Source organism: Callospermophilus lateralis, chromosome 17 (genome assembly GCF_048772815.1).
Source record: "Callospermophilus lateralis isolate mCalLat2 chromosome 17, mCalLat2.hap1, whole genome shotgun sequence".
Classification (NCBI taxonomy): Eukaryota; Metazoa; Chordata; class Mammalia; order Rodentia; family Sciuridae; genus Callospermophilus; species Callospermophilus lateralis.
In genome coordinates, this window is record NC_135321.1 from 23,319,125 (window position 1) to 23,346,789 (window position 27,665).

Below are 27,665 nucleotides of genomic sequence, written 5' to 3' on the forward strand. Positions count from 1 at the left end.
CTTGCAAATTGTAAAAAAAAAAAAAAAAAAAAAAAACTACACAAATATAAGATGGTCCTGTGATGATTAATATCGCCATTACTAAAAATAACCTGTAGACGATTCAAAATTTAACCTTACAATAGAATGTCCACTAACCTTTCCCATCCTTTTAGGCCTGTTAGTCTACAAACAGCAACTGGAATTGTAATTAGACCTTCGACTTCCCCTGAGTTAGAGAGCTATCCCCACCCCCTGCCATTTCCGCTGAGCCTAGACGTGGGAAAGAGCCTGGTGGGAGGTCTGGCCTGGGCTGCATGACGATTTGCAGACTCGGATCCTGGGCTGTTAGAGGAAGTCCTGTGTGCCAGCGTCTGTGGCCCCCATGGCTACCAGACTGACTTCCGCCGGATCCACCCGCACCCCTCGAGGTGCACCATAGCAACCAGATCTCTGCGTTGCGGAAGCCGGTCTGGAAGGTTACAGTGGTTGCCCACCGCCGACCAACGGAGAGGAAAATGTACAGCCAGCAGTTCGGCAGCCTCCCACGGGAAATTAAGGGCCCCACCCCTAAAGTGTTGATGGTGGTAAGTGCAGGAACTGTGGTGGGACCCTGCAGGTTTCTCCATTTCCCGGCACTCCTGGCCTAGTCAAACCTAACCTGCCCCCTGCAGGGACTTTTCTTTAGTGGCGTGAGTATCTGATTGTGGCAGCTTGAATTTTGAAAGCAGGGTAGTCACTCACCTATCTATTTCTGCCCTCACCCACTTATCCTCCACTATCCTCTTTACCTCCTGACTTATAGTTAAAATAATTCAATCTGTTATTTGGAGAATCACCACTTGGGATCTTGTTTTTGTTTTTTTTTTGTTTTGTTTTGTTTTTGTTTTTTTGTTCTTCAAGACACCGGAAGGAGGTCTGTCCCCTTGCAATGAGTAATGTGTATCATGGAAAAAGGAAACAGGATGGGAAGCAGATCTGGGATTTGTACTGGCTGTGATTCAGCAGTATGATTATGGGTGATCCTTCATGTACCCCTAGGAAAATTGTCTATGGAAGGGGAATTGGATTGTGTGGGATTGTGTGTGGCTATAGAACCTTACCTGTGCCAACTCAAGCAGTAACCGGAAATGGACCAAAGTGTCTCTGCAGACCTGGAAATATGCCTGGTGGTTGCCTCCAAGGCTGGAAGTATGCCAGAGGAAGGCATTGCAGAATTTGATGAGTCTTGCTGAGAAGCCCAGACACTAATGGTTCAGGCACCTATAGTCATTTGTTCCTACCAACTAGTTTCTATAGATCAGAAAGCACCACCATGTGTCATTAGGCAATTATGATTTTTGCCTGAGCCCCTCCTGTAACATCTCCAGCACAGCACTGTAGAAGATATAAGGTCCAGTGACTTTGGGAAGAGGTTTAATCTTTAGAAGCCTGATCTGTGCGTTCAAGGAGCTTATAATCTAGTTGCAGAAACAACTTGCTCATAAATATAAACCACTAAATGTTAATACAGTGGATAATAATATACATTCTCTGTATTAGCAATTTGTGAAAGAAATATCAGTGATAATCAAGGACAATTGTATTTTGCTCCACAGAAAATTTCAGTCAACCTATGGACTTGCTCCCTTTTCTTTAGGTCCAAGGACTATAGAATCTGGAGGTGAAAAGCAGTAAACTGGAAGGTTCTATGGAGTAGGGCTCAATGATAATCCTAGTCAGATTTCTTGAGGGACAGCATCTAATCTATTTTGAGTCAGCACTCAGGGCCTGGGCCATCTGTAATCTGGTGCTATTACAATTTATATTGAAAACTAATAAGGAACAGGAAAAGAATATACCACTACTGGGTTTCTGTTCTCGCGACTAAAAGGCTCAGGGGTCACTCCAGTTAAACTAGGCTAACTGGGCTGCACGAAATAACTACACAAGAGACACAATACCTTTTTCTTTGGGGTCGCTGTGACGGCTCCTCTGACCTTAAGGGTCTTCAGGAAGACAGAGAGAGCTAGAGCACGTGCTGACCCCTTTTATTGAGGAGAAGCTATTCAAATGAGGCAAGGGGTCAGGTTTCAGGGGGCTGAGTCTATCTTCATGATGTCCACTGTCAGCAGGTTGACTGACACCTGGGTAGGCCACACCCAAGGGCACATGGAAGATTCTATCCTAAACAGGGCAAGGGGTTATATTACAAAGGAATAGGTGAGCATAACTTCACCCATGGGGCTGTAGCAAGACACACCCATGCACGAGACACCGACCCTCAGACCTGAGAAGGGTGGGGAAAGCTCTGCCACATTTCTGTGACTGAGCGCCTCAGCACCCAGCCGGGGAGTGTGACTCAGTCACGAGTAAGGTTGGTCTCCCACGTACCACCAAATCAAAGAAGCAGGTCTACTGAATACTTTGTGCTTGCAGAAGAATTTGGAGGAAAAAAGAGATCAGAGTGGTTGCATCTACTCTTTCTCAGGCCTGTGAGTGTGCTAAGAAATGACAGAGTTGTATTAAGGAAATAATTAGAGTCATCAAGAGATGAGACCTGAACACTAGACAATTCCCCATAAGAAAGCAATAAAAAAATAGAATGTGGTTATCTACTGGAAGGGCATTTATTTTGCTCTTGTGACTGATGAGAAAAGTAAGACTCAAAGAGATTAAGCAGTTTGCTCAACACAATTAATGGGTAGAGGCCAGAACTAAACCTAGGATGAAGGTGTTGTTCTTTAAGATAGTAAACTGTAAACTGTATTCCTCAAAATTATAATTGGAGATGTTGCAGTAACAAGCCCTCAGTAACTTTGAAAATAGAAGCCCATTAGTAGATCTTGTTATCTTGCCTTTAGTGTGGTCCAGTGCTTTGGTGTATAATATGGTAGCCACAAGCCACCCATGGCTTTAGACCACTTGAAATGTAGAGTCACATGCTGAAATAATATTTGGATATATTGGTCTAATAAAATAATTATCAAAATTAACTTCCCCTGCTTTTTACTTTTAAAAATAAAGCTACTACAAAGGTTTCATATTTGGTTTGCATTATATTTCTATTGAACAATATGGATTTTGAGCAATGCCAAAGACTGCCTAGATTGGCATCACCTTGGTAGAGAACTATAGGTTTTACTTTATTTATCCAGGGACTGGGTTCTTTCAAGACTGGAGTCCTGCACAGGATACCCTGAGCCTTATAAGGCTTCCTAGCCCCGAAGCTGCTGCTCATGTTGTTTCTTACCACCCCTCACCCTCATTCCTCTCTTTAGACAAAATGTACCCCTCAGGCTTGTTCCTGTCCTGGCCACTGAAGATAATTGTTTCTAGATAATAATGCATGGTTCCTGTTCTCATCCTTTGTGTCTACCAGGAGCCCAAGTTCCTGCTGTGTATTTTGCCCAAGGTGCCATGGCCCTGCTCCTGCTTAGCTTTATTGTCACAGATCTGCATTGTGAAATACCAAAATATTAGAGAATAGTACTTTCTCTATAGTTGGATGTAAGGCTCCAAGTAACTCTGATATGGATTACTAGTTACTTTTCATGATCTAACCCTCAATGACATCTGCCTCCTCCTCACCTCAGTCCTACTTTATCTTGTTTAGCTACATCTAAGTGCCCATATATATATATATATATATATATATATATTTTTTCAAGCCCTGGATCTCTATTTTTATTTTTTTCAATATTTATTTTTTTTAGTTTTAGTGGGCACAGTATTTTATTTTTATGTGGTGCTGAGGATCAAACCCAGTGCCTCATGCCTGCTAGGCGAGCTCTTCTACTGAGCCACAACCCCAGCCCCCAAAGCCCTGAATCTTTTTCATCAAACTATCTTCATATGTTGGTATTCTTTTTTTTTTTTAAGAGAGAGAGAGAGAATTTTTTAATATTTATTTTTTAGTTTTCGGTGGACACAACATCTTTATTTTATTTTTTTAGGTGGTGCTGAGGATCAAACCCAGCACCTCGCACATGCCAGGTGAGCGGCTACCGCTTGAGCCACATCCCCAGCCCTGTTGGTATTCTTTCCCCTGGAAATATTCTTATAAAACACCAAGTATTCTGGTAACCCTGCCACTGATGTCCTAAATATAATTTATAAAATTGACTTTCTGCCTCATGAGTTAAAGTTTTGTTACTGAGAATCAACACTCCAGAGTCTCACAACTCACCCAAGGATGACTAGATAAAATTGTTACTGAAAACACAAAGCATAAGCCAATCGATTTCATGGTGGGTCCAGGAGGCACAGAAATTGCATCGAGTCCACACAGAAATGTTGATTGATTGATCAATTCATTCATTTGTATTGAGAAACTAACTATGGTAGAGATTATTATGCTCTTTTACAAAAATCAAAGCTACCCCAGAATATCAGCACAGCCCTTGCATTCTAACCTCTGGAAACCATAGAAATAGAAATAAAGTTCTACCACCAGCTTTTTTGAATTTTTCTTTTCCTTCCTCTCCCTTCTCACTTCATTTCTTCCTTAGGGTTTTTCACTGACACAAATATAATGTCTATATATCTATTATATATTATATGCAGTATGTAATATACTATGTTAAATTTGCTATGTTATATATAATGGTATATTACTATATATTATATAATATAGAGATCTATATAATACATATAGTTCTTATATACTATATATGTCCTGTATACTGTTACATATAGCATCTGTTGTATATATACAATATATTACATAAGTCTATAATATATACTATATATTGTATTGCTATATAATATAGCATATGTAGTAATATATACTAATATATATGATGTAGAGCTATATACTAAATGTGTGTGTGTGTATATATATATATATACACACACACATTTATATATACACACACTATACTCACACACATCCTACACTTATATAATAGCTCCTTCTCAAAAGTATTTTGATGGTAGTTACTATGGTATTTACCCCTGAGAAATGATGTGGAGCAGTGGGTGGCAAGATCAAGGTCAGGAATTAAAGACCTCTAATTCTTGTTCTGTTCAGGTCTACCCTAACTATTAGTACCTTGGGCACATAACTTAAGCAACTGGGTTTGAATAAATAATCTATAAAGTCCTGAACAAATCTTAACTTTATATTTTCATTTACTTTTACTCAACACTTTAGACATACAGTGATCCTCAACCATTGATGATTCGACTTACAATTCTTTGATTTTATAATGGTACAAAAGCAACACGCACTCAGTAGAAACTGTACTTTGAATTTTGAATTGGGGTCTTTTCTCAGGCTAGCAATATGATACTCTCGAGATGCTGAGCAGAGCATTGAGCCACAGGTCCCAGTCAGTCACAATGTCATGAGGGTGAATAAAGATACTCTGTGGTGTATTATGTTGCTAAGCTGAGGAGTTTAGTAGGTTAGGTGGATTACAAGCATTTTTAAAAAAATATTTATATATGGGCACAATATTTTTATTTTGTTTATTTATTTTTATGTGGTGCTGAGGATTGAATCCAGTGCCTCACATGTGTGAGGCAAGTACTCTGCCACTGAGCCACAACCCCAGCCCACAAGCATTTTTAATGACAAAATTTATTATAATGTAACCCCCACCATAAGTCAAGGAACATCTGTATTTGAAACTAATTTGATGACATCTTAAGTATAAACTCAGAGAATCAAACAATCTATTCTTTATGTGTTTATGGTATTTTCAGTTGTAACAGGATGTATTAGTTTTTTAGTACCCAATTGTATTTAGTATAAGTATTGGTGGAAGTCATGGTTAATTGAAAATATGCTATTTATTTTTTATTTATTGTAAGTGATAGTGTTTTTTTTTTTGTTGTTGTTGTTGTTGTTTGTTTGTTTGTTTGTTTTCAGAGAGCCAAACCTCCCAAAGTCCAATGGTCTGAACAGCAACATCTGGAAAGATTCCAACGCAGCCACCAGAAGTACCATGCTACTTTGGCCTCCATTAAGGCTAGAGAGCGGGATCGTCTCAAAATTGAGTGGGACCATCGTAATGACCACAAGTTTTTGCACAACCTTGTGCAAGCAAGAGTCAAGGACGCTATGCAAGGGTTTATCATCAACATTGAAGAAAGACGAAACAGGTAAGGTTTATACACCTGGCAGCCCAGACTATGAAACATTCTCCCAACCACAATTTAATATTAGTCAGTCAAATTATCAAGTATAGTAAAGATCATGTCTGAGTTATTTATATTCAAATTAATAGCTATTGCTTGTTAATATTCTTACTTGTGATAACCTACATTTAGATGGAAACAAAATTATATTGTAAAATTTATTATTAGATATGTCATTCTGAAATTGAATATAACAAAAATCAGTAAAATGGTACACATTAAATGAGAGTTTTAATTTGAGTGTGTATATATGTGTTTGTTTCAGGCTACGTGAATTTTTGGCATCAGAAGAAAATGAGTATTTTGCTGAAATGCAACAGAAAAAAGAAACTATTGAGGAGAAAAAAGATAGAATGAGAGAGAAAAGCAAATTATTAAAAGAGGAGAAAGAAAAAGAGAGACAAAATTTTGTGGCGGAAAAGTTAGACCAGCAATTCAGGTAATGGAATTGGAAAAACACATAGAATCTGAATTGGGCATATTAGAAAAGATTTAAGAATGCTAATTTACAGTTACTATAGCATCAGGAGGATGTAACACAGTATTCCTACTTTTAAATCTTAGCCCTGAAAAATACAAGTACTGAATTTGTCTGAAAACTGTACTTTAGTGTTCTGTGCTTGCTTCCCAGTTAGAATGGTAATACCTAGTGAGATTTTGTTATTGAATATTAGCTGTTAACCTTAGCCTTACTGTTGGCAGGAGGTTCTTTTAAAGCCCTGTCCCAGGGAATCTTTGGTAAAGTCTGGCTCTCCTCCTTAGTGCTGTAGTTTCCACCTGTACCAAGTGTATGCCAGGTTCCCTGCTCTTTCCTGTCTGTTTTCTTGCCTGATATCCTGATCCGTTGAGTTTGATCATCCGGATTTCCAATCCATTTCCTGACACAGACCCATGGTAACCTTCTGTTTTCAGATCCTTGCATTTTACTGTACTCAATCTGATTCTGTGATTTGACTTCACAGATCCCTTTTCATCTTGGGCTTTCATTTTAGGATACTCTGATTCTATAACCTGATTTCAGTTCAGTGCCATGCACTTAATAGTGGGAAGGTTTATAGGTTTATAGTGCCCATCCTCTAAGATGACCTATAGTATCACATCATCAAGAGTTTGGCAGATGTTTTTAACTTCAGAAACTAAGAGATTTCTTACATCTAAAGAAAAATATTCTGAAAATTCTCAGTGTCCTATATTTTTTTCTTAGAGCTACAGTTCTTAGAGCAAGGGCATATTTATAATTTATAAATTATATTATAGTTCCTCATTTTTAGTGCTTCTTGTACTTCTAAAGAGGGTGAACATTAAGAATTGCCATTCGGGGCTGGGAATGTGGCTCAAGCAGTAGCGTGCTCGCATGGCATGTGCGAGGTGCTGGGTTCGATCCTCAACACCACATAAAAAATGAAATAAAGATGTTGTGTCCACCAAAACCTAAAAAATAAATATTAAAAAATTATCTCTCTCTCTCTTTAAAAAAAGAAAAAAGAATTGCTATTGTATTTCTCAGGTTGGTTTGTTCATTTTGCCCTGTTTTTTTCATTCATGTCTTTCAATGCAGTGATGATCACATGATGTGACTTATGGAATGTTCCAAATCATCCACTTTATTTCTCTTTTTAATTTTAGAATAACTGGTTAAGATTTTTATAGTTCAAATATTATCTGAACGTATTTAAAATATAGCTATTGGAAGTTATGAATTCATTCAATAAGTATGTTTGAGACCTGTATTAGTCAGATTTTCATTGCTATGACCAAAACACCCAATAAAAACAATTTGGAGGAGAAAAAGTTTATTTTGATCACAGAGGTTCAGTTCATGGTCAGCCGTTTATTGTTGTGGGTGCCAGATCAGGCAGAACATCATGACACAAGAGTGTGGTGGAAGAAAACTATTCAGTCATGACAGTCAGAAAGCAGAGCGAGCGAGCAAGGTGCCAGGGAAACCCCCAGTGACCATTTATCTCCAGTTACATCCTACTACTTGCCTACAGCTATACCCTACTACTTGCCTGCAGTTACCACCTGGTTAATCCATTCAGGTGGATCAATCCACTGATTAGGTTACAACTCTCATAGTGTAATCATTTTGCCTCAAATTGTTCTTGCATTGTCTCACACATAAGCTTTCAGGGGATGTTTTATATCTAAACCATAACAAGCCCCTGCTTTGTGCCAAGCTCTGTAGTAGAATAATCAATTGATTGACTTAAGGAAAATTAATGTCACTTAGGTCATCAGGTCACTGAGTATGAGTGGGGAAAGAGTGCATATATATTAAGCTGGAATCAAAAAAGGGTGGTCCAAGAATAACATAAATCCTAAGCTCAAATCTGGTAGAATACTGAGAGAATACTAAAGTTCATTTTTGACAGCACTCAAAATGTAAGTAGGTCAGAAACCCAAAGGTCAGCAAATATGAGAAAGCAGCAAATTCTAGCATATGGAGGGATCAAGACATGCTTCAAAGAAAAACATCTGAAATCTCCTCTCTTTGTTGTTAATAAAAACCCCATAAAGTTGCTATTAACAATATAGGCTATCCTAATCCACAGAAGTAAGCTATTGTGGTGAATAGTGTGCACAGTGGCAGATACATAGGGGAAGAGTAAATTCAGACTGCTGAAACTGGAAAGGATGAAAGTTCCAGAGCTTGCGAAGCTGCTGAAGGAGGGCCCTGAAGAAGACCAGAGTAGTGATACATAGGGTCAGAGGGACTTGTCACTCACCTATTCTGCCATTAGGAAACCAAGTTCCACAGATAGGAGTTTTCCTAGGTCTCAAGCTTGTAAGTAACCAGAACAGGATTCAACTTAGATTTGCAGCATATGCAAAGAATATCCTCATACCTTGTCTTCAGTGCGGTTTGGACAGCCTCTCTACTTGCTGTGAGGGGGAAGATGCTATGGAGGCAGAGGGGATACTTGCAAAATGTTTCTCAATGGCTCGTTCATATACTTCCTATTCCCTAGTGAATGCTTCTTGGCATATTAAGAAAAATGAATTGTTCATTTTAAGTGATTTATGCTCTTAAAATATCTATGAATTCAGCGACATTTTTCAAATTTCACTTTGTGTAACAATTTTGCTAGTTGGAGGAATTGTTTAGAATTTTTAAAGAAACAAATCTATCTTATAATAATTTCATCAATCTAAAAAATCAGTTGTTTTCAGAGTTTTGATGCAACATGGTCAACTCTTCAGTGTAGAGCAGTAAACATACTTTTGAGTAAGGCTGCTGTATTAGGTCTCATTACTGATAATATAATTAAGGCTTTAATACATACATAAAGAAAAATGAAAAATTTCTTCTTTTTCTTTTATTTGCTTCTGTATGGTATATTTACAAGATGCAAATATGTATACACCACACACACACACACACACACACACACACACACACACAGAATGACCTCCAGTCTAGTAAAAACTGCATACACAAAAAAACATCTGAAATCTCCTCTCTTTGCTGGAGTTGTAGCTCAGCGGTAGAGCACTCGTCTAACTTGTGCAAGGCCCTGGGTTCAATCCTTAGCACCACATAAAACTAAAATAAAGGTATTATGTCCAACTACAGCTAAAATAAAATAAAATACACTGCATACACACACTCACAAGACTGGAAGAAAATATACTGTATTTTGTATGAATTGTATGAATACATTACAATTTATTTCTAGTGGGGACTTTTAGGATAAAGCTACAGTGAATATTCTTGTCTTTTGGTAGACACATTATTTATTTATGCATTTGTTTCTTAGTATAATCAGTGACATTCTTAAAATATTTGATACCTGGAGTGAATTATTTTCAGTGATTCTATCTTCCTCACAACAAAATTATTTTCAGTAATAATGAGAAGAAAGGATAGCCAATGATTTCTTTTTTAACTTTTAAATGTATATTCACAAAAAAAGTTCGTGTTCCATGTACCTTTCACTCAATTTCCTCCACTGTTTACATCTTTTGTACTCATAGTACAATATGAGAAGAAAAACATCAGTAGTACAATGTGTATGTGCACTTCTGTGAGCACTACCACATTCATGATCCACAACTTGAATCCACAGCACCACAAAGATCTGGTGCTACCCTTTTACAGTCACACTCTTCCCTCTCACCCACATCATTCCCAAGCCCTGTCACCCACTAATCACGTCTCCATTTCTGTAGTTTCATAATTTTCAGAATGTTTTATAATTGAAATCACATAATATGTGATCTTTTAGTTTCAGTGTAAGCCTTTGAGGTCTATCCAAGTTGTTGTATGTGTCACTAGTTTGTCTTTTTTTTTTTTTTTTTAATTGTTGAGTGGTATTCCATTGTATTGAAGCATCTTAGTTTGTTTAAACCACTCACTTATTGAAAGACATTTTGGTTGTTTCTAGTTTGGGGCTCTTTAACAAGTGAATGTAATAGGAACATCGATGTGCAGGTTTTTGTGTAAATGTTAAGTTTTCATTTTTTTTAAGGATAATTGCCATATGTTATTTCTGGGTCATATGTGTATGTTTAATTTTTTTTAAGAAATTGCCAGACTTCCAGAGTGGTTTTACCATTTTTTATTCTCACCAGTATTGTATGAAAGAGGCGGTTTTTCCACATTGCTAGCTTTTGGTATTGTCACTATTTTTTATTTTCACTGTGCTACTAGTGTGTAGTGATATCTCATTATGAGCTTACTTGTAGATCAATGGTAAAGCACCCCTGGGTTAAAACCTCAGTACTGGGAAAAAAAGTTTGAAGCCCCTACTGATCTAAGACACATTTATTTGATGTGGGCACCTTCCTGTGCTTATTAATTCAGCCTTTTTTTTTGGCAGCAGATGGTCTCAACTGTCTTAGCAATGTTTGTACACTCTGATTATATATTAAGGAAGGAAATTATCTTAAGGAAACCACCAGAGATAAGAAGAAAGAGGCACATATTAAAATGTTGACTGGAATATAATAATAGAAGACAAAAGTAACCAGTATATTTATCAAATAGGGACATTTTAAAGTAAACCATGGTATATTTACAGTCTATGCCTTTATTACATAGTTTCTTAAACTACAATAAAGATTTGAAGTAATCAATTATATCTTGAGAATATTTGATGAGGAATTGTTCCCGATAAAATGTTCAGTTAAAAAAGTCAAGATGCAAATACACACACACACACACACACACACACAGAATGACCTCCAGTCTAGTAAAAACTGCATACACACACTCACAAGACTGGAAGAAAATATACTGGGATTAAGTTTTGTGTTTTAATGAATGAATTAATTAGTTTTTCGTATTGGAGATTGAACTGAGGGTCACTGAGCTATATTCCCAGTTTTTTTAAAATTATTTTTTATTTTGGGACAGAGTTTTGCTAAGTTGCTGAGGCTGGTCTTGAATTTTTGATCCTCTTGCCTCACCCTCCCAAATTGCTGGGATTACAGGCATGTGTCACCATGCCTGGCAAGGTTTATATTTTTGGTGTCTTCATACTTTTTTGAATTTTACAGCATTCTGTTTTTGTTTTGTTGTGTTTCATTGGGCACCAGGGATTGAACCCATAGCCTCATGCATGGCTCTCACTGAATCTCATCTATAGGACTTTTTATTTTATCAGAGTTTTTTATTAATCAGAGTCTTGCTGTGTTGCCTAGGTTGACCTCAAATTTGTCATCTTCCTGCTTCAGCCTCCCAAGTGCGTGGGATTACAAGTGTGTACTACCCAGCATTTTCCAGCTATTTTTTTTTTAAATAATGAATACCTATTAGTTTTATAATTAGAAAATTAAAAAAAGAAAAAAAAATGCTGTAACTCAATACTTCTTGTTATGATTAGGCCTTAGATTTTTCATTCACCAAATAACATTTTTTTATAGAGTCAGAGTCATAGGATTGGGAAGGACTTTAATAAATTTTCTTGCCTAATTCTGATAGAATTTAACTGATAGAATTTGAGACTGATGAATTCATTTTTAAGTATTAAGTGTCCTTTTTGTTTTGTTTTTGCTTTTTGGTTTTTTGTTTGTTTTTTTAATACCCTAGTAATTTCAGCTCTTATTGTCCTGTTGGGTCCTCCACAAAATATGAGATAACTACTGATTTCCATTTATGCTGCTAATATGATTATGTATCAGTTAAACCAATGATTATTCATTGGGCACTGAGTAAATAGTAAGGAACATACTGAAGAAGTACACTCCTGAGTCCCAGTCCTTAAAAATGATTCCAGTTCAGTTAGGGAAATGAGTCTGATTTTCATTAAATAATGAAAAAATACACAATAATATTTGATTTGTGTGGTATTGCCACCTTTATAATGACTTTAGACCTGATCCTTTCTTAGCAGCTATGAGATCTTCAAAAATTCTTTATTGAACTTATTATCCAACTTTCAGCCTCCTGGTGCTACATTTGATTTAGAAACCAGGAGTGAAAGGACACTTGCAGAGTCCACGCAAAATCCAAAGACCACACACTGGAATCTCACACAAGAGATTTATTGGTAGTAACACAAGGCAAACTGACAAGGCTGTCCCTCCCAGGAGAGCAGCAGCGTGTCGGCACTCACAGAGCAACTTTATAGCTCACAAGAGGAATTTCATAAGTTGCTTCATGAGCTGGGGTAGGGCTGATGGTTTAGCAAACACATATTCTTTGGGAAGTTAAGCAGCACTGCCTCAGAATCCAAAATTTGGAGCCTCTAGGTAAAATGGCTCCCGACCTAAAATGGTGAATCTGATGCCAATTTGATCTGATGCCAATAAGGAAGATCTTGTATTTTATCAGCACTGACTTCAGTCAGAGGTTCTTAAACTGGACTGTATGCCAGAACCTCCTAGGGTGCTCTAAAAACATAGATGCCTGGGTCCCACCCCTGTATGTCTAATTTTACTTATCCAGCATGAGAGAAGAAGAGTGAAAAAAGGAAAGATTAGGATTTTGAAAATATACCTAAGTAATTCTAACGGACAGACAGGATTGAGAATCACAGTCCTTAAATTTAAAAATGGACTCTTAGTCTGTTTTGTGTTGCTATTACAGAGTACTGGAGGCTGGGACACTTATAAAGTAAAGAGGTTTGTTTGTCTCACAATTTTAGTGGCTGGAAGGTTCAAACAGCAAGAGGCCAACATCCTGGCAAGAGCCTCCTGGCTGTGCTATAATATGGTAGAGAAGTGAAAAGAGAACAGGCTAAGTGCAGAAGGGACACATATGCAAACAAGGAAGTAAGAGACTGGGAAGGGGCCGGCATCAATCTTTTATAGTTCCCAGAAGACAGCACTAATCCATTCATGAGGATGGTGGCCCCATGGCCTAATTACCTCCAAAGGCCCCTTCTCTTAAAGGTTCTACCACTTCCCAACACCACCACACTGGAGACTACACTTCCAATACAGGAACCTTTTGGAATACAGCATATCCAAACCGTAGCAGGCTTGATGAAGAATTTTCGAAAAAAAATTTGAATTACTATAACTGAAAGAAAGGATGAGGAGTGACACTTACTGAAAGAGCATCTCCTCCTCCTCCTCCTCCTTTTTTTTCTGTTCTCCCTCTTCTTTTCCTCCTCTTCCTCCTTCTCCTTCTCCTCTTTTACTGAGGATTGAATCTAGGCACTTTACCACTGAGGAACATTCCCAGTCCCTTTAAATTTTTTAATTTAAGACAGGGCCTCGCTAAGTTACTTAGGGTCTCACCAAATCACTGAGGCCGGCCTTGAACTTGGGATCCTCCTGTCTCAGTCCCCCCAGTCACTGGGCATCACAGGTGTGTGCCACCGCACCTGGCTGAGCATTTCTTCTTGAATAGTACATCAGCCTGGGTGTGAAAAGGCACTGGGCCCCAACAATGGAGCTGTTTTCTCTTCTTGGGCCCAAACCCCTTCAGTGGGCATGTGCCCTGCCAGGACGGCAGAAGCAATGAAGCTTTACGATGGCATGCTGACCCTGCCCTTATAATTTTCCTTGGAAGTGCATGCAGGGTCTCTTCTATCCCGTCATTAATCCATTTACAATATTGCAGGAACCACTGCTCCTTTGTTTCCTCTAAAAGAATAATTATGGTTATCATTTATTAAGCCTCTATTATCTGGCAGGTATTTACATCCATTATCCAACATCCTCACTAGAACTTTTGATAGGCAGTTAGATGAGGAAACAGGCTCAAATAAGTTGAATTTTTGATCCAGCGTCATATAGGTGAAAGGAAAGTGATGAACTGAGAGATGACGAGCAAGAAATGAAAGACGGAGACCAGGCAGAGTTACACATGAGAGCTTATTTGTCAGAGCTGAAAATAAAGGCCATGTCTCCACAGAGGGAGAAAGGCAAAACAGGGTTGGGGTTCAGGACTTTTATGGGACAGATTCAGGGATTAGATTCGGGTGGCGGGGGTTCCTAATGCTGATAGTTAAGGAGGGAGTGATGATAAGCCCTTGGGCGGGAAAGAATGCAGGGGTGAAGGGTTGGTATGAGGGAGTGGTGAGCTTTTCTCAGAAAGGCCCTTGGCTGGGAAAGCGAAATTTTTCTTAAAATGGCAGCTGTCATTTAAGATGGTCATCCAGATGCTAAGCAAGGACCTTACAACAGCAAACTGTAAAATTAGGTTTATGAGCCTTCTTTGCCTGACTTGGGCACCTGTGTTGGAGCAGTGGCTTCCTGGCTGGCCTCCCTACTGACCCTCATGTATTTCCTCAGTGCACATGGTCTACATCTGGGTCTTTTACCTCTCTCTTTTATGGCTATGAAGATATGTGGCTGGGTTTTGACTTTTTTTTTTTTTCCTTCTTTTTTAATTCCCCTTTCAGGGAAGGCTGTGAAGAACTTCGTACCAAATTGTTCAATATCCATGAGAAGAAGGTGTGTGAGGAGCGGAAAGCACAGGTAGAATTTAATGAGGAGCAGAAGAGGCAAAAATTAGTGGAAGAGCAGATGTTCTCCAGGCTCTGGGAGGAAGACCGATTAGCCAAGGAGAAGCGAGAAGCCCAGGAGGAGAGGAGACGGAAAGAACTGGTGGAGAGCACACGCTTGGGGCTGAATGCACAGATCACCAGCATCCTGGCCCAGAAGCAGGCGGAACAGCTGCTGAAGGAGGAGGAGGCGCGCCTCCTGGTGAGCCTTCCTGAAAGGAAGCTGCAACAGGCTGCAGCTCTGGCTCTGCAGCTCCCACAGTCTGCAGGCCAGTCTGTTCCTGAACTGTTTCCTTGAGGCCTGGCTGGTTGGTTCCCAGGGCATATTTCCATTCTTGGACTCTGACTGCTGATTAATAATGTATCCAAGTCTAGATATGCAGATGTGCTCAGAAGCTGAAGGCTGAAAGGCCAATATATCAAAATGTTGAGATTAGAGGTGGGTGATGGGTACTGGAATTAAAGTGACTTCTCTTTACTTTTCTGCATTTGCAAGCTTCACAACTACTTGTTACTTTATAGTAACATATACACAGCAGTTTTCACAAAGCTTTATAGCTAAGTCATCCACGAAAAGGCAACTTTTATTCTTAAACCCCCCCTGAATTCAGTTGTGTTGGTGTATGTATGTACATGTGCATGCAGGCATAGGGGCTTATTTCCCAGAAACCTCTTAGTCTCATCTCTTAAAGCAAATGTATTAACTTTTTTGTTTTATTTGGCTCTACTGATTGAAGCATTAACTTTATTATTGCTCTACCTTAGGAAAAGGACAATGCACAGATTAAACTTGAGAAGGAACAAGATAAACTAAAGAAACAAAAGGCAAAGCAGAGAATGAGGACTGGTCTGCAGAAAGCCTTACAGGAGAAGATGGAGCATATTCAGCAGGAATACAGAGAAGAACAGGACCTGAACATGAAACTCTCACAAAAGGCCCTTCAAGACTTACAGGAAGAAGCAGATAAAAAGAAACAGAAAAGAGTAAGATATTTATTTAGTGCCCGCTAAGTGCTGGACAGGATTTCCTGTTGCATTCTCAGTCTTGTGGAAAATGACCATAAGTATGATGGTGCTGCTCTGAGTGTGGTCCATGAACCACCAGTGGCAGCTATAAGGGCAGGGTCAGCATGTCATAGAAAAGCTAAGAAACAGAAAGTCACAGCATCCACAGCATCAGAATCTTGGCAGGGACAAGGTGAATCCTGATGGCTGCCAAAGTTTGAAAGCTGAGGAGGATATCACTGAGAAAGTGGCCTTTGAGTTGAACTTTAAAGGCTATGTAAAGTCTTAGTGTCAGACAAAGAGATTAGGGAAAGGCATTCTGTTTATTTTGCTGCTTGTACCTTTGGAATTTGTACCAAACTTTTAAGGGGTTTGTGCTTTTCCTACAGCTGCTTTGTTTTGAGGGATTTTGCTTTGCTTTGTGTTTTGGGTAGTTCTGGGGAATGGATCCAGGACCTTGAGTGTGCTGAAGCATGTTCTGCATGTTTCAGAGCTCCACCCTTAGCCCCTGGTTTTGTTTTGTTTTGTAGCAGTAGTGGGGATTGAACCCAGGGCTTCAGGCAAACTAGGCAAGTATTCTACTACTGAGCTACTTTGCTGGCCCTTTTAAAATTTTTACTTTGAGACAGTCTCACTAAGTTGCACTGGCTGGCCTCCAACTTGTAATCCTCCTGCATCAGCCTTCTAAGTAGCTGGGATTACAGATATGAACCGTTGTATTCAGTTTAACCCTTTTTGGTTTGTTTGTTTTGTTTTGTTTGGGGTGGTGGGGATTGAACCCAGGGGCACTTTACCACAGAAATATATTCCCAGTTCTTTCCTTAGTTTTTATTTTGAGATAGGATCTCACTACTTTGTTTAGGGCTTCTCTAAATTGCTGATGCTGGCCTTGAATTTGTGATCTTCCTGCTTCAGCCTCCCAAGTTGCTAAGATTACAGACATGTGCCACCATGCCACCAGCTCCTAGTTTTTAATTGAAGTTTTTGTTTTTAGGTCATTATAGATTCACATGCAATTTTAAAAAATATTTGTTTTTAGGTATAGATGGACACAATACCTTTATTTTATTTGTTTATTTTTATGTGGTGCTAGGGATTGAATCCAGTGCCTCACACATGCTAGGCAAGCTATCTACCACTGAGCCACAACCCAGGCCCCTCATATGCAATTTTAAGAAATCGCATGAGAGAGAGAAAGAGAGCCTATAATCTCAGCTACTTGGAAAACCAAGGCAGGAGGATTTCTAGCTCAAGGCTAGCCTAGGCAATTTAGCAAGACCTTATCTTGGGCTGGGGTTATGGCTCAGCGGTAGAGCGCTCGCCTAGCACTATGCGAGGCCCTGGGTTCGATCCTCAGCACCACATAAAAATAAATAAATTAATTAAATAAAGGCATCGTGTCCAACCACAACTAAAAAATAAAATATTAAAAGAGAAAGACCCTATCTTAAAATAAAATTTTAAAAAATGGGCTGGGGCTGCAGCCTAGGCCCTAGGTTTGACCCCAAGTACTGCAAAAGAAAAAGAAAGGAGAAAGGAAAAGGAAACAAACAAGAATACAGAGAGATTCATTTGTACTATCTACTCAGTTTCTCTCAAAGGCAATATCTTACAAAAATATACAATGTCAAGGATAGGATAGCATTTTCCTAATGGCTAATTATATTGAGCTACTTTTTATTTGTTTATTTGCCATCTCTATATTCTCTTCAGTGAAATGTCTCTTCATGCCTTTTGCCCATTTTCTAATTGACTTGCTTGCTTGTTTCAACTTTTTTCAGTTGAATTATTTTATTTTTAACAGCTTTATTGAGATATAATTCACATATTATATATAGTTCACCTATTAGAAATATATAGTTAATTGGTTTTTAGCATATTTATAAGTGGGTACAACCATTGCCACATACCTATATTTTAAAACATTTTCATTATCCAACTTTCCCCTCTTCCTTACCCTCAAGCCCTAGTCCTAAGCAACTACTGATCCACTTTCTGGCTCCATATTTCCCTGGCCTGGACTCTCACATGAATGGAATCATATATGACATTTTGACTGACTTTTTTACCAAGCATGATGTCTTCAAGATTTATCCATATTATATAGCATTTATCACTATATCCCTTTATATGGCTGAAAAAGATTCTTCTGTATAGATACACCACATTGTGTTTATCCACGTGTCAGTCAATGGACATTTTTGACTATTGTGAATAATGCTACCATGAAGTCCATGTACTAATTTTTACGTTGATGGATGTTTTTATTTCTTTTGGGCATGTATCTAGGAGTAGTAGTATGGAGTTATAAGTAAGTCCATGTTGAAGATTCTTGGTAACTGCCAACTATCCCATTTTGCCTTCCTACCAGTAGTGTACTGAGGATTCTGATTTCTTTTTTATTTTTAGTGTATCTAAAGTGATATCTCATTATGGCTTTGGCTTACCTTTTTCTAATGATGAATGACATTGAGCCTCTTTTCCTGTGCTTATTGGTCATTTGTGTATCTTCTTTGGAGACATCTGTTTGAAGTCAGTGGAAGCCATTTGCCTTTTTTTAAAGCCATGTTTTCTTTTCATTATGAAGAATTCTTTATATGTTGTACATGTAAGTCCCTTAAAAATAAATGATTTACAGATATTTTTCTCTTATTCTGTGAGTTGTCTTTTTTTACTTTCTTAGCATCCTTTTTAAAATTAATTAATTTGTTTATTTTCTAGTAGAATGCATTTTGACCTATAGTACAAAAATGGAGCACAACTTCTCATTCCTTTGGCTGTACATGGTTCAGAGTCACTCCAGTAATCATACATGTATATAGGGTAATAATGTCTCTTTCTAATGTCCTTCCCATCCCTACAACTCCACTCTGCACAAACCAAATTTCCTTCATTCTTTCCTATCTCCTCACCCCACTATGGATCAGCATCTGCTTATCAGAGAAAACATTCGGCTTTTGTTTTTTTGGGATTGGCTTATTTCACTCAGCTTGATATTGTCTAGTTCCATCCATTTACCTGCAAATGCCAAGATTTCATTTCTCTTTAAGGCTGAGTAATATTCCATTGTATATGTATATTTTCTTTATCCATTTATCTGTTGAAGGGCATCTCGGTTGGTTCCATAGTTTAGCTACTATGATTTGAGTTGCTATAAACATTGACATGGCTGCATCACTGTAGTATGCTGAATTGAAGTCCTTTGGGTATAAATCGAGGAGTGGGATCATCTTAGTGTCCTTTGAATCACAAAAGTTTTGAATTTGATGAAGTACAATTTATTTCTGATGTGTTTTGCTGCTTGTGATTTTGGTATGGGGTCTACAACCCTGTTACCTCTTAAGGGTCATGCAGATATGCTCCTTTGTTTTCTTCTTAGGGTTTTGTAGTATTAGCTTTTATATTTAGGCCTTTGATCTATTCTGAATTAAATGTCCTGCCCATTTCCTACGCAGGGACATGGGGGTGTTGGTGGGTGGGAATGGAGTTCCTCTTGGTGGAATGAGCTGTCTGCGGAATAAAAGCTAAGAAACGTTAAGTGGTGAAGAGACCATAGGACCAGAAAGTAATTTTAAAAGTGGGTGTGGGACAGGCTAGCTGATCTTAGGGATGAAGCTGCCACAATAAAAAGAGCAAAATGGAGCCCGTGCTTGCTTTGTTTCTATTGGGGAACATCAAAGGTTTTCCATGGAATGTTCTTTGCCAAATAAGGTAGGAGGTGGGCTGTCCAGTTCCCAGAGGTACAAGCGGGGTCTTCCTAGTAGAGCAGAGATAGAGGTCATGTGCCTTGGGCAACATAATGTACTCGGGGGAGCCAGGATAGTTCCCAAGGAAAAACCTAAATTTCCATGGCTCGATACCGAGTAAAAACTCTCAAGTAATTTACGGGTGGCTCCCTGCAAAATGTTGTATATTGTGTGAAATAAGGTTCCAACTTAATTATTCTTCATGGGCTACCCAGTTATCCTAGCCTAGCACCATTTGTTGAAGAGACTGTTTTTCCCCTGTTAAATTGCCTCAGCATCCTGGGTCAAAAATCAGTGACAGTAAAGGTTTATTTCTGGATGAACTCTCAGTTCTATTCTGTCATTCTATGTGTCTGTCCTTATGACAGTCTCACATATCTAATATATCTTGATTACCGTAGCTTTGTAGGAAGTTTGAAATCAGGAAATATGAAGCTCCAATTTTGTTCTTTTTCTAATTGTTTGGGCTGTCCAGCTTGTCAACTTCTGCAAAGAAGCCAATGGAATTTTGATAAGGATTGGATTGAATCTTTAGATCAATTTGGGGAGTATTGGCATTTAAAAGGTATTATCTTCTGATCCATGAACTTGGGATGTATTTCACTTTATTTAACTAATTTTTTTCAATAATATTTCTTAGTTTTAAAAATATACATTTCATCTTTTCATTAAAAGCTTGATTGAAAACTTAAAAAAGAACATACATTTCATAATTCTTTTGTTAAATTTATTCCTAAGCATAAAATTCTTATTATAAATGAAATTCTTAATTTCATTTTCAGATTGTTTATTGCTACAGAATAGAAACACATTGGGCTTTTATATATAGATCTTGTATCTTGTAGCATTGCTAAATTTATTAGTTTTAAACTATTTTAATGGATCACTTAGGTCATTCTTCTGTTTTGATGTTCAGATTACCTCTTCATAGGTTAGGAGTCCCTTTAAGTTGGCTGCCATGCTCTTGATATTACCCAGTAGTCTGTGATAGTTTTCCTGCTTTATGACACAATAAAATATCTAGGTTCATGTTGTTCAATTTCTGCCCAGTCCCAGAATCAGTCATTTCCCCCATTTTAGTGAGAAACTGTATTTAATAACAACTACGACCTAGGTATTAGATGAACTCATTGCTATTGGGTTATCACTGTTATGTGGCAGTAGCTAACTAAAAATGTCTTCATGAAAAGAAATAGTTTTCAACCTTAGCTGCACATTATGATCACCTGGGGAAGTTAAAAGCTATCCCTTAAACAGGAATTTCTAGGGTTGAAATTCATCCCTCAATACTTTATTATTTATTTATTTTGCCAGTGCTAATAATAGAACCTGGGCTTTGTGCATGGTAGGCAAGCACTGTACCATTGTGCTACAGCCCTAACCCCTCCTCAGTATTGTTTTGTTTCTACAGGTGATTCCAAACTGTAGCCAAAATTCATAATTGGTATTATGAAGTTTTGTGATTACAAGTCATCAAGATGGCATTATATTATAAGTGACTTAATTTACCTGGTTAAGATTTCATCAACCTAATTGTAATAAATGAAAATAAAGCTGTATCATTGAAAATGATTCAGCGACTTCTTTGAGAAATACTTCAAATACTTTAAGAAAGTATCTGAATTAATGTATTCAAAATGCACTACCAAGCATTTCAAACAAATGCAAAGAACAATACAATGAACCCCCTTGTGTCTATTACCCAGCTTCAACAACCATCAACTAATGACTGTTCTTATTTCATCTATACTCACCAGCATTCCTGAGTATTTTGAATTAAACCCAAGACACAGTAGTTCTTCTGTGAATGTTTCAGTATGTAGCACTGAAAGGTTGGGATTATAGATTCAAAAGATTGCTATTAAACTTGTCATTAATATCTTTACCAGGTCTAAAATTCTAATAAATGAATTAATTTTTATGTTATGTAGGGAGATATGGCAAGAGAACAGAAGATATATTATAAATATTTGCTACAGCGACGTGAGGAAGAAAAAGCTCAGGAGAAAGAATTGGACAGGATATTAGAAGAAGAGAAGGAAAAGAAGATGGCTGAGAAGGACAAGCAGCTGAGACTTGAAAAGGAGGCGAGGAAACAACTCCTGAATGAGGTCATGTGTACAAGAAAACTCCAAGTTCAAGAAAAGTGTAAGGAACTAAATTACAATTATTTTATACTGTACCCTTACTTCAGTTTAAGTAACAACCAAAATATTTAAGTCGATGTGTGTGAAACACCATGAGCCGAGCACATTACAGTAGGTTCCTGCTTTTGTTAATCTTACCTACTTTAATACATGAGACATAAACACGAAGAATTTCATATCCTAGCAGTTGATGAGTAGTCCCAGGAGAGATGTCCTCAAGGTTAAAGGAGCGGCATGTTATTTGAATACCATGTGCCTTGATAATTGTAAAGGACAGAAGGGTGGGGGACACAGACACAGTTCCTCCTCCTCCCTTTTATTTGTCCCTCTTTTCTTTCTGAAGGTGTTTCCATACCTCCATAGCTTTGTTTAAGTAGTTTTTTTCTGCCTATGATGCTCTTGATCTTGAAAATTCCTAGATACCCTTCAAGGCCAGCTCAAATGTCTCATTCCTTGAGAGACTTTCTTGTTTCAGAGAAATGAATCGTCTTCTTAGGACTTTCACTGTGGCTTGTTCACATCTCAGATGACCCACTGGCCAAGATGGTGTCTGTCTAGATACTATACTCTACCTTCGGGGAATCCTTCCCCTTCTTTATACCTGAATTCAGTTCACATCAATAACTGGGTTTTTCTTTCATAAAGGAAGTTTAAGTTATTCTTTAAAGGTAAGCTTTGAAAGTTTTATTTGTATGTAGTTATCTTGTCCCTGCACATAGTGACAACCCTGTGAGATGCTTAAGTGGCCTTATGGCTACCATTAATCTTATAGCCACTTGTGTCTCTTATAGTACACTACACAACACCATTATATTCCCTGAGCTTTAAACAATGCTTGGACACAGGGTAATGTTTGTAGAGAGGGTAAACTGACACCTTCACATTTCTGCTATTTGCCAGAGAAGCAATATAGGAACATATTTACCATTAGGATGCCTTTATATTTCACACAAGTGGTCTTTGCAAGAGAAAGTTCATCCCAGTTCCACTGAATAATTCTCTACTCCAAGAATTATAATAAACTTTAACTCAATATTATATGAAATTTTCAGAAAATGAAAAGAAAGCGTTGTGTATGTAGCTTAGGGAAGGGTACTTGCCTAGCATGCATGAGGCCCTGGGTTTGATCCCCACACCACCAAAAATAAAAGTGAAGAAAATGATAACAAAGCTTATAAACTGAAGATGTTTTTATATTCATCAGTCATAAATGGTGAAATTATTGAGAACACATGGAAAATTCAAATATTTGGGACCATTTCTATGAAGAAGAAAACAAAATCTACCATAATTTCACCACCTAGGAATTCATTACTGTTCACAAATTTTGAGTATTTCCTTCTAGTATTTTTACTGTATATAGAGTTTTTTCTTGAAAATTTGGATCATGTGACTGATTGTATTTATTCATTTGTAAACTCTCTTTGCTTCTTTTGTCTTTTTTCCATTGTGATGCTTAAGTTTCTAAAAATGATTTATAAGGGTTTTATATACTTTTAAAAATATTCATTTTATAATAAGCTCTCTTATTAACATAAATGGCATAAAACTCTCCTTGTCCTCAAGAGGAGTAAAGTGAGGCACATTTTAACATTGCTAATGTTAATTTCACATCTGGTATTAAAAAGGTTACTTATAATTTTCATGAAAAATGGTTAAGAGGAAGTCTGTGTAGATCATAGTACTTAAGAGCCTAGGCTTATTTACTCTGGAGAGACTACTTCTTCCTTCTTGATCCAAGATCAAGCCCAGTGATTCTAAGTTCTAAAGACAGTATGACTTTGGTGCCAAGAAAGACACCAGCAGATTTTGTCTAAAAAAGTCATTTAGTAAACTATGTCTTTTGCCTTTCTCAGTACAACGAAAAGCCAAAGAAGAGGAAGAATATGCTATGGAACAGGAACGCATAAATGAAGGTCTTAAAGAACTTAACTGTGAAGAGAAGCAGAATTTTGCGAGGTATAGTTTTGTGTTTTGTGTTTTTTATTATCATTTGTTTCCTAAAATCCAAATTTTTAACAGAGAGAGAAAATTTGCCATAATTCATATGTTATTCATATTATCTTATGTTAGCGTTACCTTTTTATTCTAGAAGCTCAAAACCATTAACAAAATTTTATGTTAAAATAGGCACCAACTGTCCTGGTGAAATAAAATTCCATTGTCATTATTTATATTCTTATAAATATAAGATCATTATTTATATTCTTATATTATATACATTAGTTATAAAGCTATGTTAACATCTTAAAATAAAAATACATTTGAAATATATTTTTTAAAATAGGCAATGTGATGAGTGCCTATAATCCTAGCTATTTGGGAGGCTAAGGCAGGAGGATCCATAAATTAGAGGCCAGCTGGGGCAACTTAGAGAGATCCTGTCTCAAAACAAAAGTTAAAAAGGGCTGGAGATGTAATTCAGTGAGTTCCTCTGTGTTAAAAATTTTTTTTTCATGGAAATAAAGCAGAATTGTAGTTACTTGGGGCAGAAGGGAGGTAGAAAAGAAGGGGAATTGTTTGTTCAAATGGAAAAATTCTGGAGTTCTCTTTCATAACAATGTAAATATTCTTAACTTCTGAACTGTACACTTAAAAATGGTTAGGATGGCAAATTTTGTTGCATTTTTTAAAGTTGTAGAATGGCACCATACTTTTATTTTATTTATTTATGTGGTGCTGAGGATTGAACCCAGTGCCCCACGCATGCAAGACAAGCACTCTACCACTGAGTCACAACTCCAGCCCTGTTGCAGTTTTTAATACAAGAAAAAACACATTATGCATTTTTTAAAAGTGTGTCTTATATTCAAAATGAGATTTATATATGCAAGAAATTATCTTATTAATGCTAAACAGAATGGTAGAATGAGGCTAACTTATCCACCCAGTCCTCAGCAATGCCAGACCACTGCAGGCCTCCCCTGCATGGATCTGGAGCAAAACAGAAAACAAGCAGGCCAGTTTCCAAGAGGACAAGGGAAAAGCTCAAGTGGCATGCCATTTTCTCTCCCATTTTACTAATAGATAAGTTACTTTTTCCTTGGAGAAGAGTGAGGGATGGAATGGAGACTAAGGACTCCCTCCACTCAGCAGTAAATATTTTGAGAAGTGTAGAAGCATTCCTTCTCTAAAATCATATTTGTCATAAGATTATTTTTAAATTTTTTTTATTCTGATAGAATAATGCATTATAATTCATATTACACATATAGAGCACAATTTTTTATATCTGGTTGTATACCAAATTATATTTGTTTTCATACATGTACTTTGGATAATGATGTCCATCTCATTCCACCATCATTTCTAACTCCATGTTCCCTCCCATCCCCTCTCTTCCCTTTGACCTATCTTAGAGTTTGTCTATTCCTCCCATGCTCCCCCTCCCTACCAGACTATAAATCAGCTTCCCTATAGCAGAGGAAACATTCGGCATTTGATTTTTTGGGATTGGCTAACTTCATTTAGCATTATCTCCTCCAACTCCAGCTATTTACCTGCAAATTCCATGATTCTATTCTCTTTTATTGCTAAGTAGTATTCCATTATATATATATATATATATATATATATATATATATATATATATATATATATATATATATAATTTTTTATTCCATTCATCTACTGAAGGACATCTAGGTTGGTTCCACAATTTAGCAATTGTGAATTGTGCTGCCATAAACATTGATGTGGCTGTGTCCCTGTAGTATGCTATTTTTAAGTCCTTGGGTATAGACCAGGGAGAGGGATAGCTGGGTCAAATGGTGGTTCCATTCCCAGTTTTCCAAGAAATCTCCATACTGCTTTCCATATTGGCTGTACCAACTTGCAGTCCCATCAGCAGTGTATGAGTGTACCTTTTCTCCCACATCCTTGTTGTTTGTATTCTGAATAAGCTGCCATTCTGACTGGAGTGAGATGAAATCTTAAAGTAGTTTTGATTTGCATTTCTCTAATTACTAGAGATGATGACCATTTTTTTTCATATATGATTGATTGTATATCACCTTCTGAGAAGGGTCTATTCAGGTCCTTGGTCCATTTATTGACTGGGTTATTTGTTTTTTTGGTGTTTAGCTTTTTGAGTTCTTTATATACCCTAGAGATTAGTGCTCTATTTGATGTGTGAGGGGTAAAAAAAATTCTCCCATTCTGTAGGTTCTCTCTTCACCTCACTGATTGTTTCTTTTTCTGAAAAGAAACTTTTAGTTTGAATCCCATCCCATTTATTGATTCTTGATTTTAAATCTTATGTTATAGGAGTCTTATTAAGGAAGTTGGGGCCTAATCCAATATAATGGAGATTAGGGCCTACTTTTTCTTCCATTAGACATAGGGTTTCTGGTATAATTCCTAGGTCCTTGATCCACTTTGAGTTGAGTTTTGTGCATGGTGAGAGGGTTTTAATTTCATTTTGTTGCATATGGATTTCTACTTTTCCTAGCACCATTTGTTGAAGATGCTATCTTTTCTCCAGTGTATGTTTTTGGTGCCTTTATCTTTGTAATTTGGTGGGTTAGTCTCTGTGTCCTCTATTCTGTTCCATTGGTCTACCAGTCTCTTTTGGTGCCAATACCATGCTGTTTTTTTATATTGCTCTGTAATATAGTTTAAGGTCTGGTATAGTGATGCCACCTGCTTTACTCTTTTGCTAAGGATTGTTTTAACTCTTCTGGGTCTTTTATTTTTCCAGATGAATTTCATGACTGCTTTTTCTATTTCTATGAGGAATGCCATTGGGATTTTGATTGGAATTGCATTAAATCTGTATAGTGCTTTTTGTAGTATGATCATTTGACAATATTAATTCTGCCTATCCAAGAACAAGGTAGATCTTTCCATCTTCTAAGGTCTTCTTTGATTTCTTTCTTTAGGGTTCTGTACTTTTCATTGTAGAGGTCTTTCACCTTTTTTTGTTGATTCCCAAGCTTTTTTTTTTTTTTTTTTTTTTTTGAGGCTATTGTAAATGGGGTAGTTTTCCATATTTCCCTTTCAGAAGATTTGTCACTGATATACAGAAATGGGTTTGATTGTCATAAGGTCATAAGGATTATGTGTAATAAACCCATTGTTTCTTATGTCATCCATTTCTTTCCCGCTTACCCTGATTTTTTCCCATACATTTTATTATGAAAAATTTCAGCTACAAAGGAAGCTTTCCTGATTTTTTTATAAAAACATTTATTTTTTAGTTGTAGTCAGACACAATACCTTTATTTTATTTATGTATTCGTATGTGGTGCTGAGGGTCAAACCCAGGGCCTCGCATGTTCTAGGCTAGCACCCTACTGCTGAGTCACAACCCAGTCCTAAAACTTCCCTGATTTTAATGGGAATCATGATTTGGCTTCACGGATCAAATTTTATTAAAGTGCTCTAAATCCAAATGCTTATGACTTTTATAACTTTGTACTTTGGCATTTCTAATCCTTTAGACGCTGTGCGTTAGCCCAGGAGTATAGGAAGCAACTTGAGATGCAAATAGCCTACCAGCAGCAAGCCCGTGAAGCAGAGAAGGAAGAGCAACGGCGAGAGTTTGAAACAGGAATGGCAGAAAACAAGATTGTCCTGGACAAGATCCAGGAGCTCCTGACCAACCAACAAGTGTTGCCCCGAAACATTCATCCCTGGAGGAGGGCATGCCCTGATAAGCTTCCATCATAGCTTTTAAACATCAGTGCATCTTTTCTCAATATTTTAATGTTATTCTCTGAATTTGTATAATGTATTTTACACAATTTTATTCCTTCAAATAAATT

The 27,665-nt window shown here is 37.4% G+C and overlaps 1 protein-coding gene across 1 annotated transcript; it reads left to right on the plus strand.

The window, feature by feature from the left end:
* Positions 1 to 345: 345 nt before the first annotated feature.
* Cfap53 (cilia and flagella associated protein 53) lies at positions 346 to 27,608 on the plus strand. Its single transcript, XM_076837076.2, has 8 exons — positions 346 to 566; positions 5,834 to 6,066; positions 6,368 to 6,541; positions 14,901 to 15,204; positions 15,768 to 15,986; positions 21,685 to 21,901; positions 23,757 to 23,859; positions 27,342 to 27,608. The coding sequence occupies exons 1-8, from the start codon at positions 498 to 500 to the stop codon at positions 27,568 to 27,570; spliced, it is 1,548 nt and encodes a 515-aa protein (XP_076693191.2). The 5' UTR covers positions 346 to 497; the 3' UTR covers positions 27,571 to 27,608.
* Positions 27,609 to 27,665: the final 57 nt, after the last annotated feature.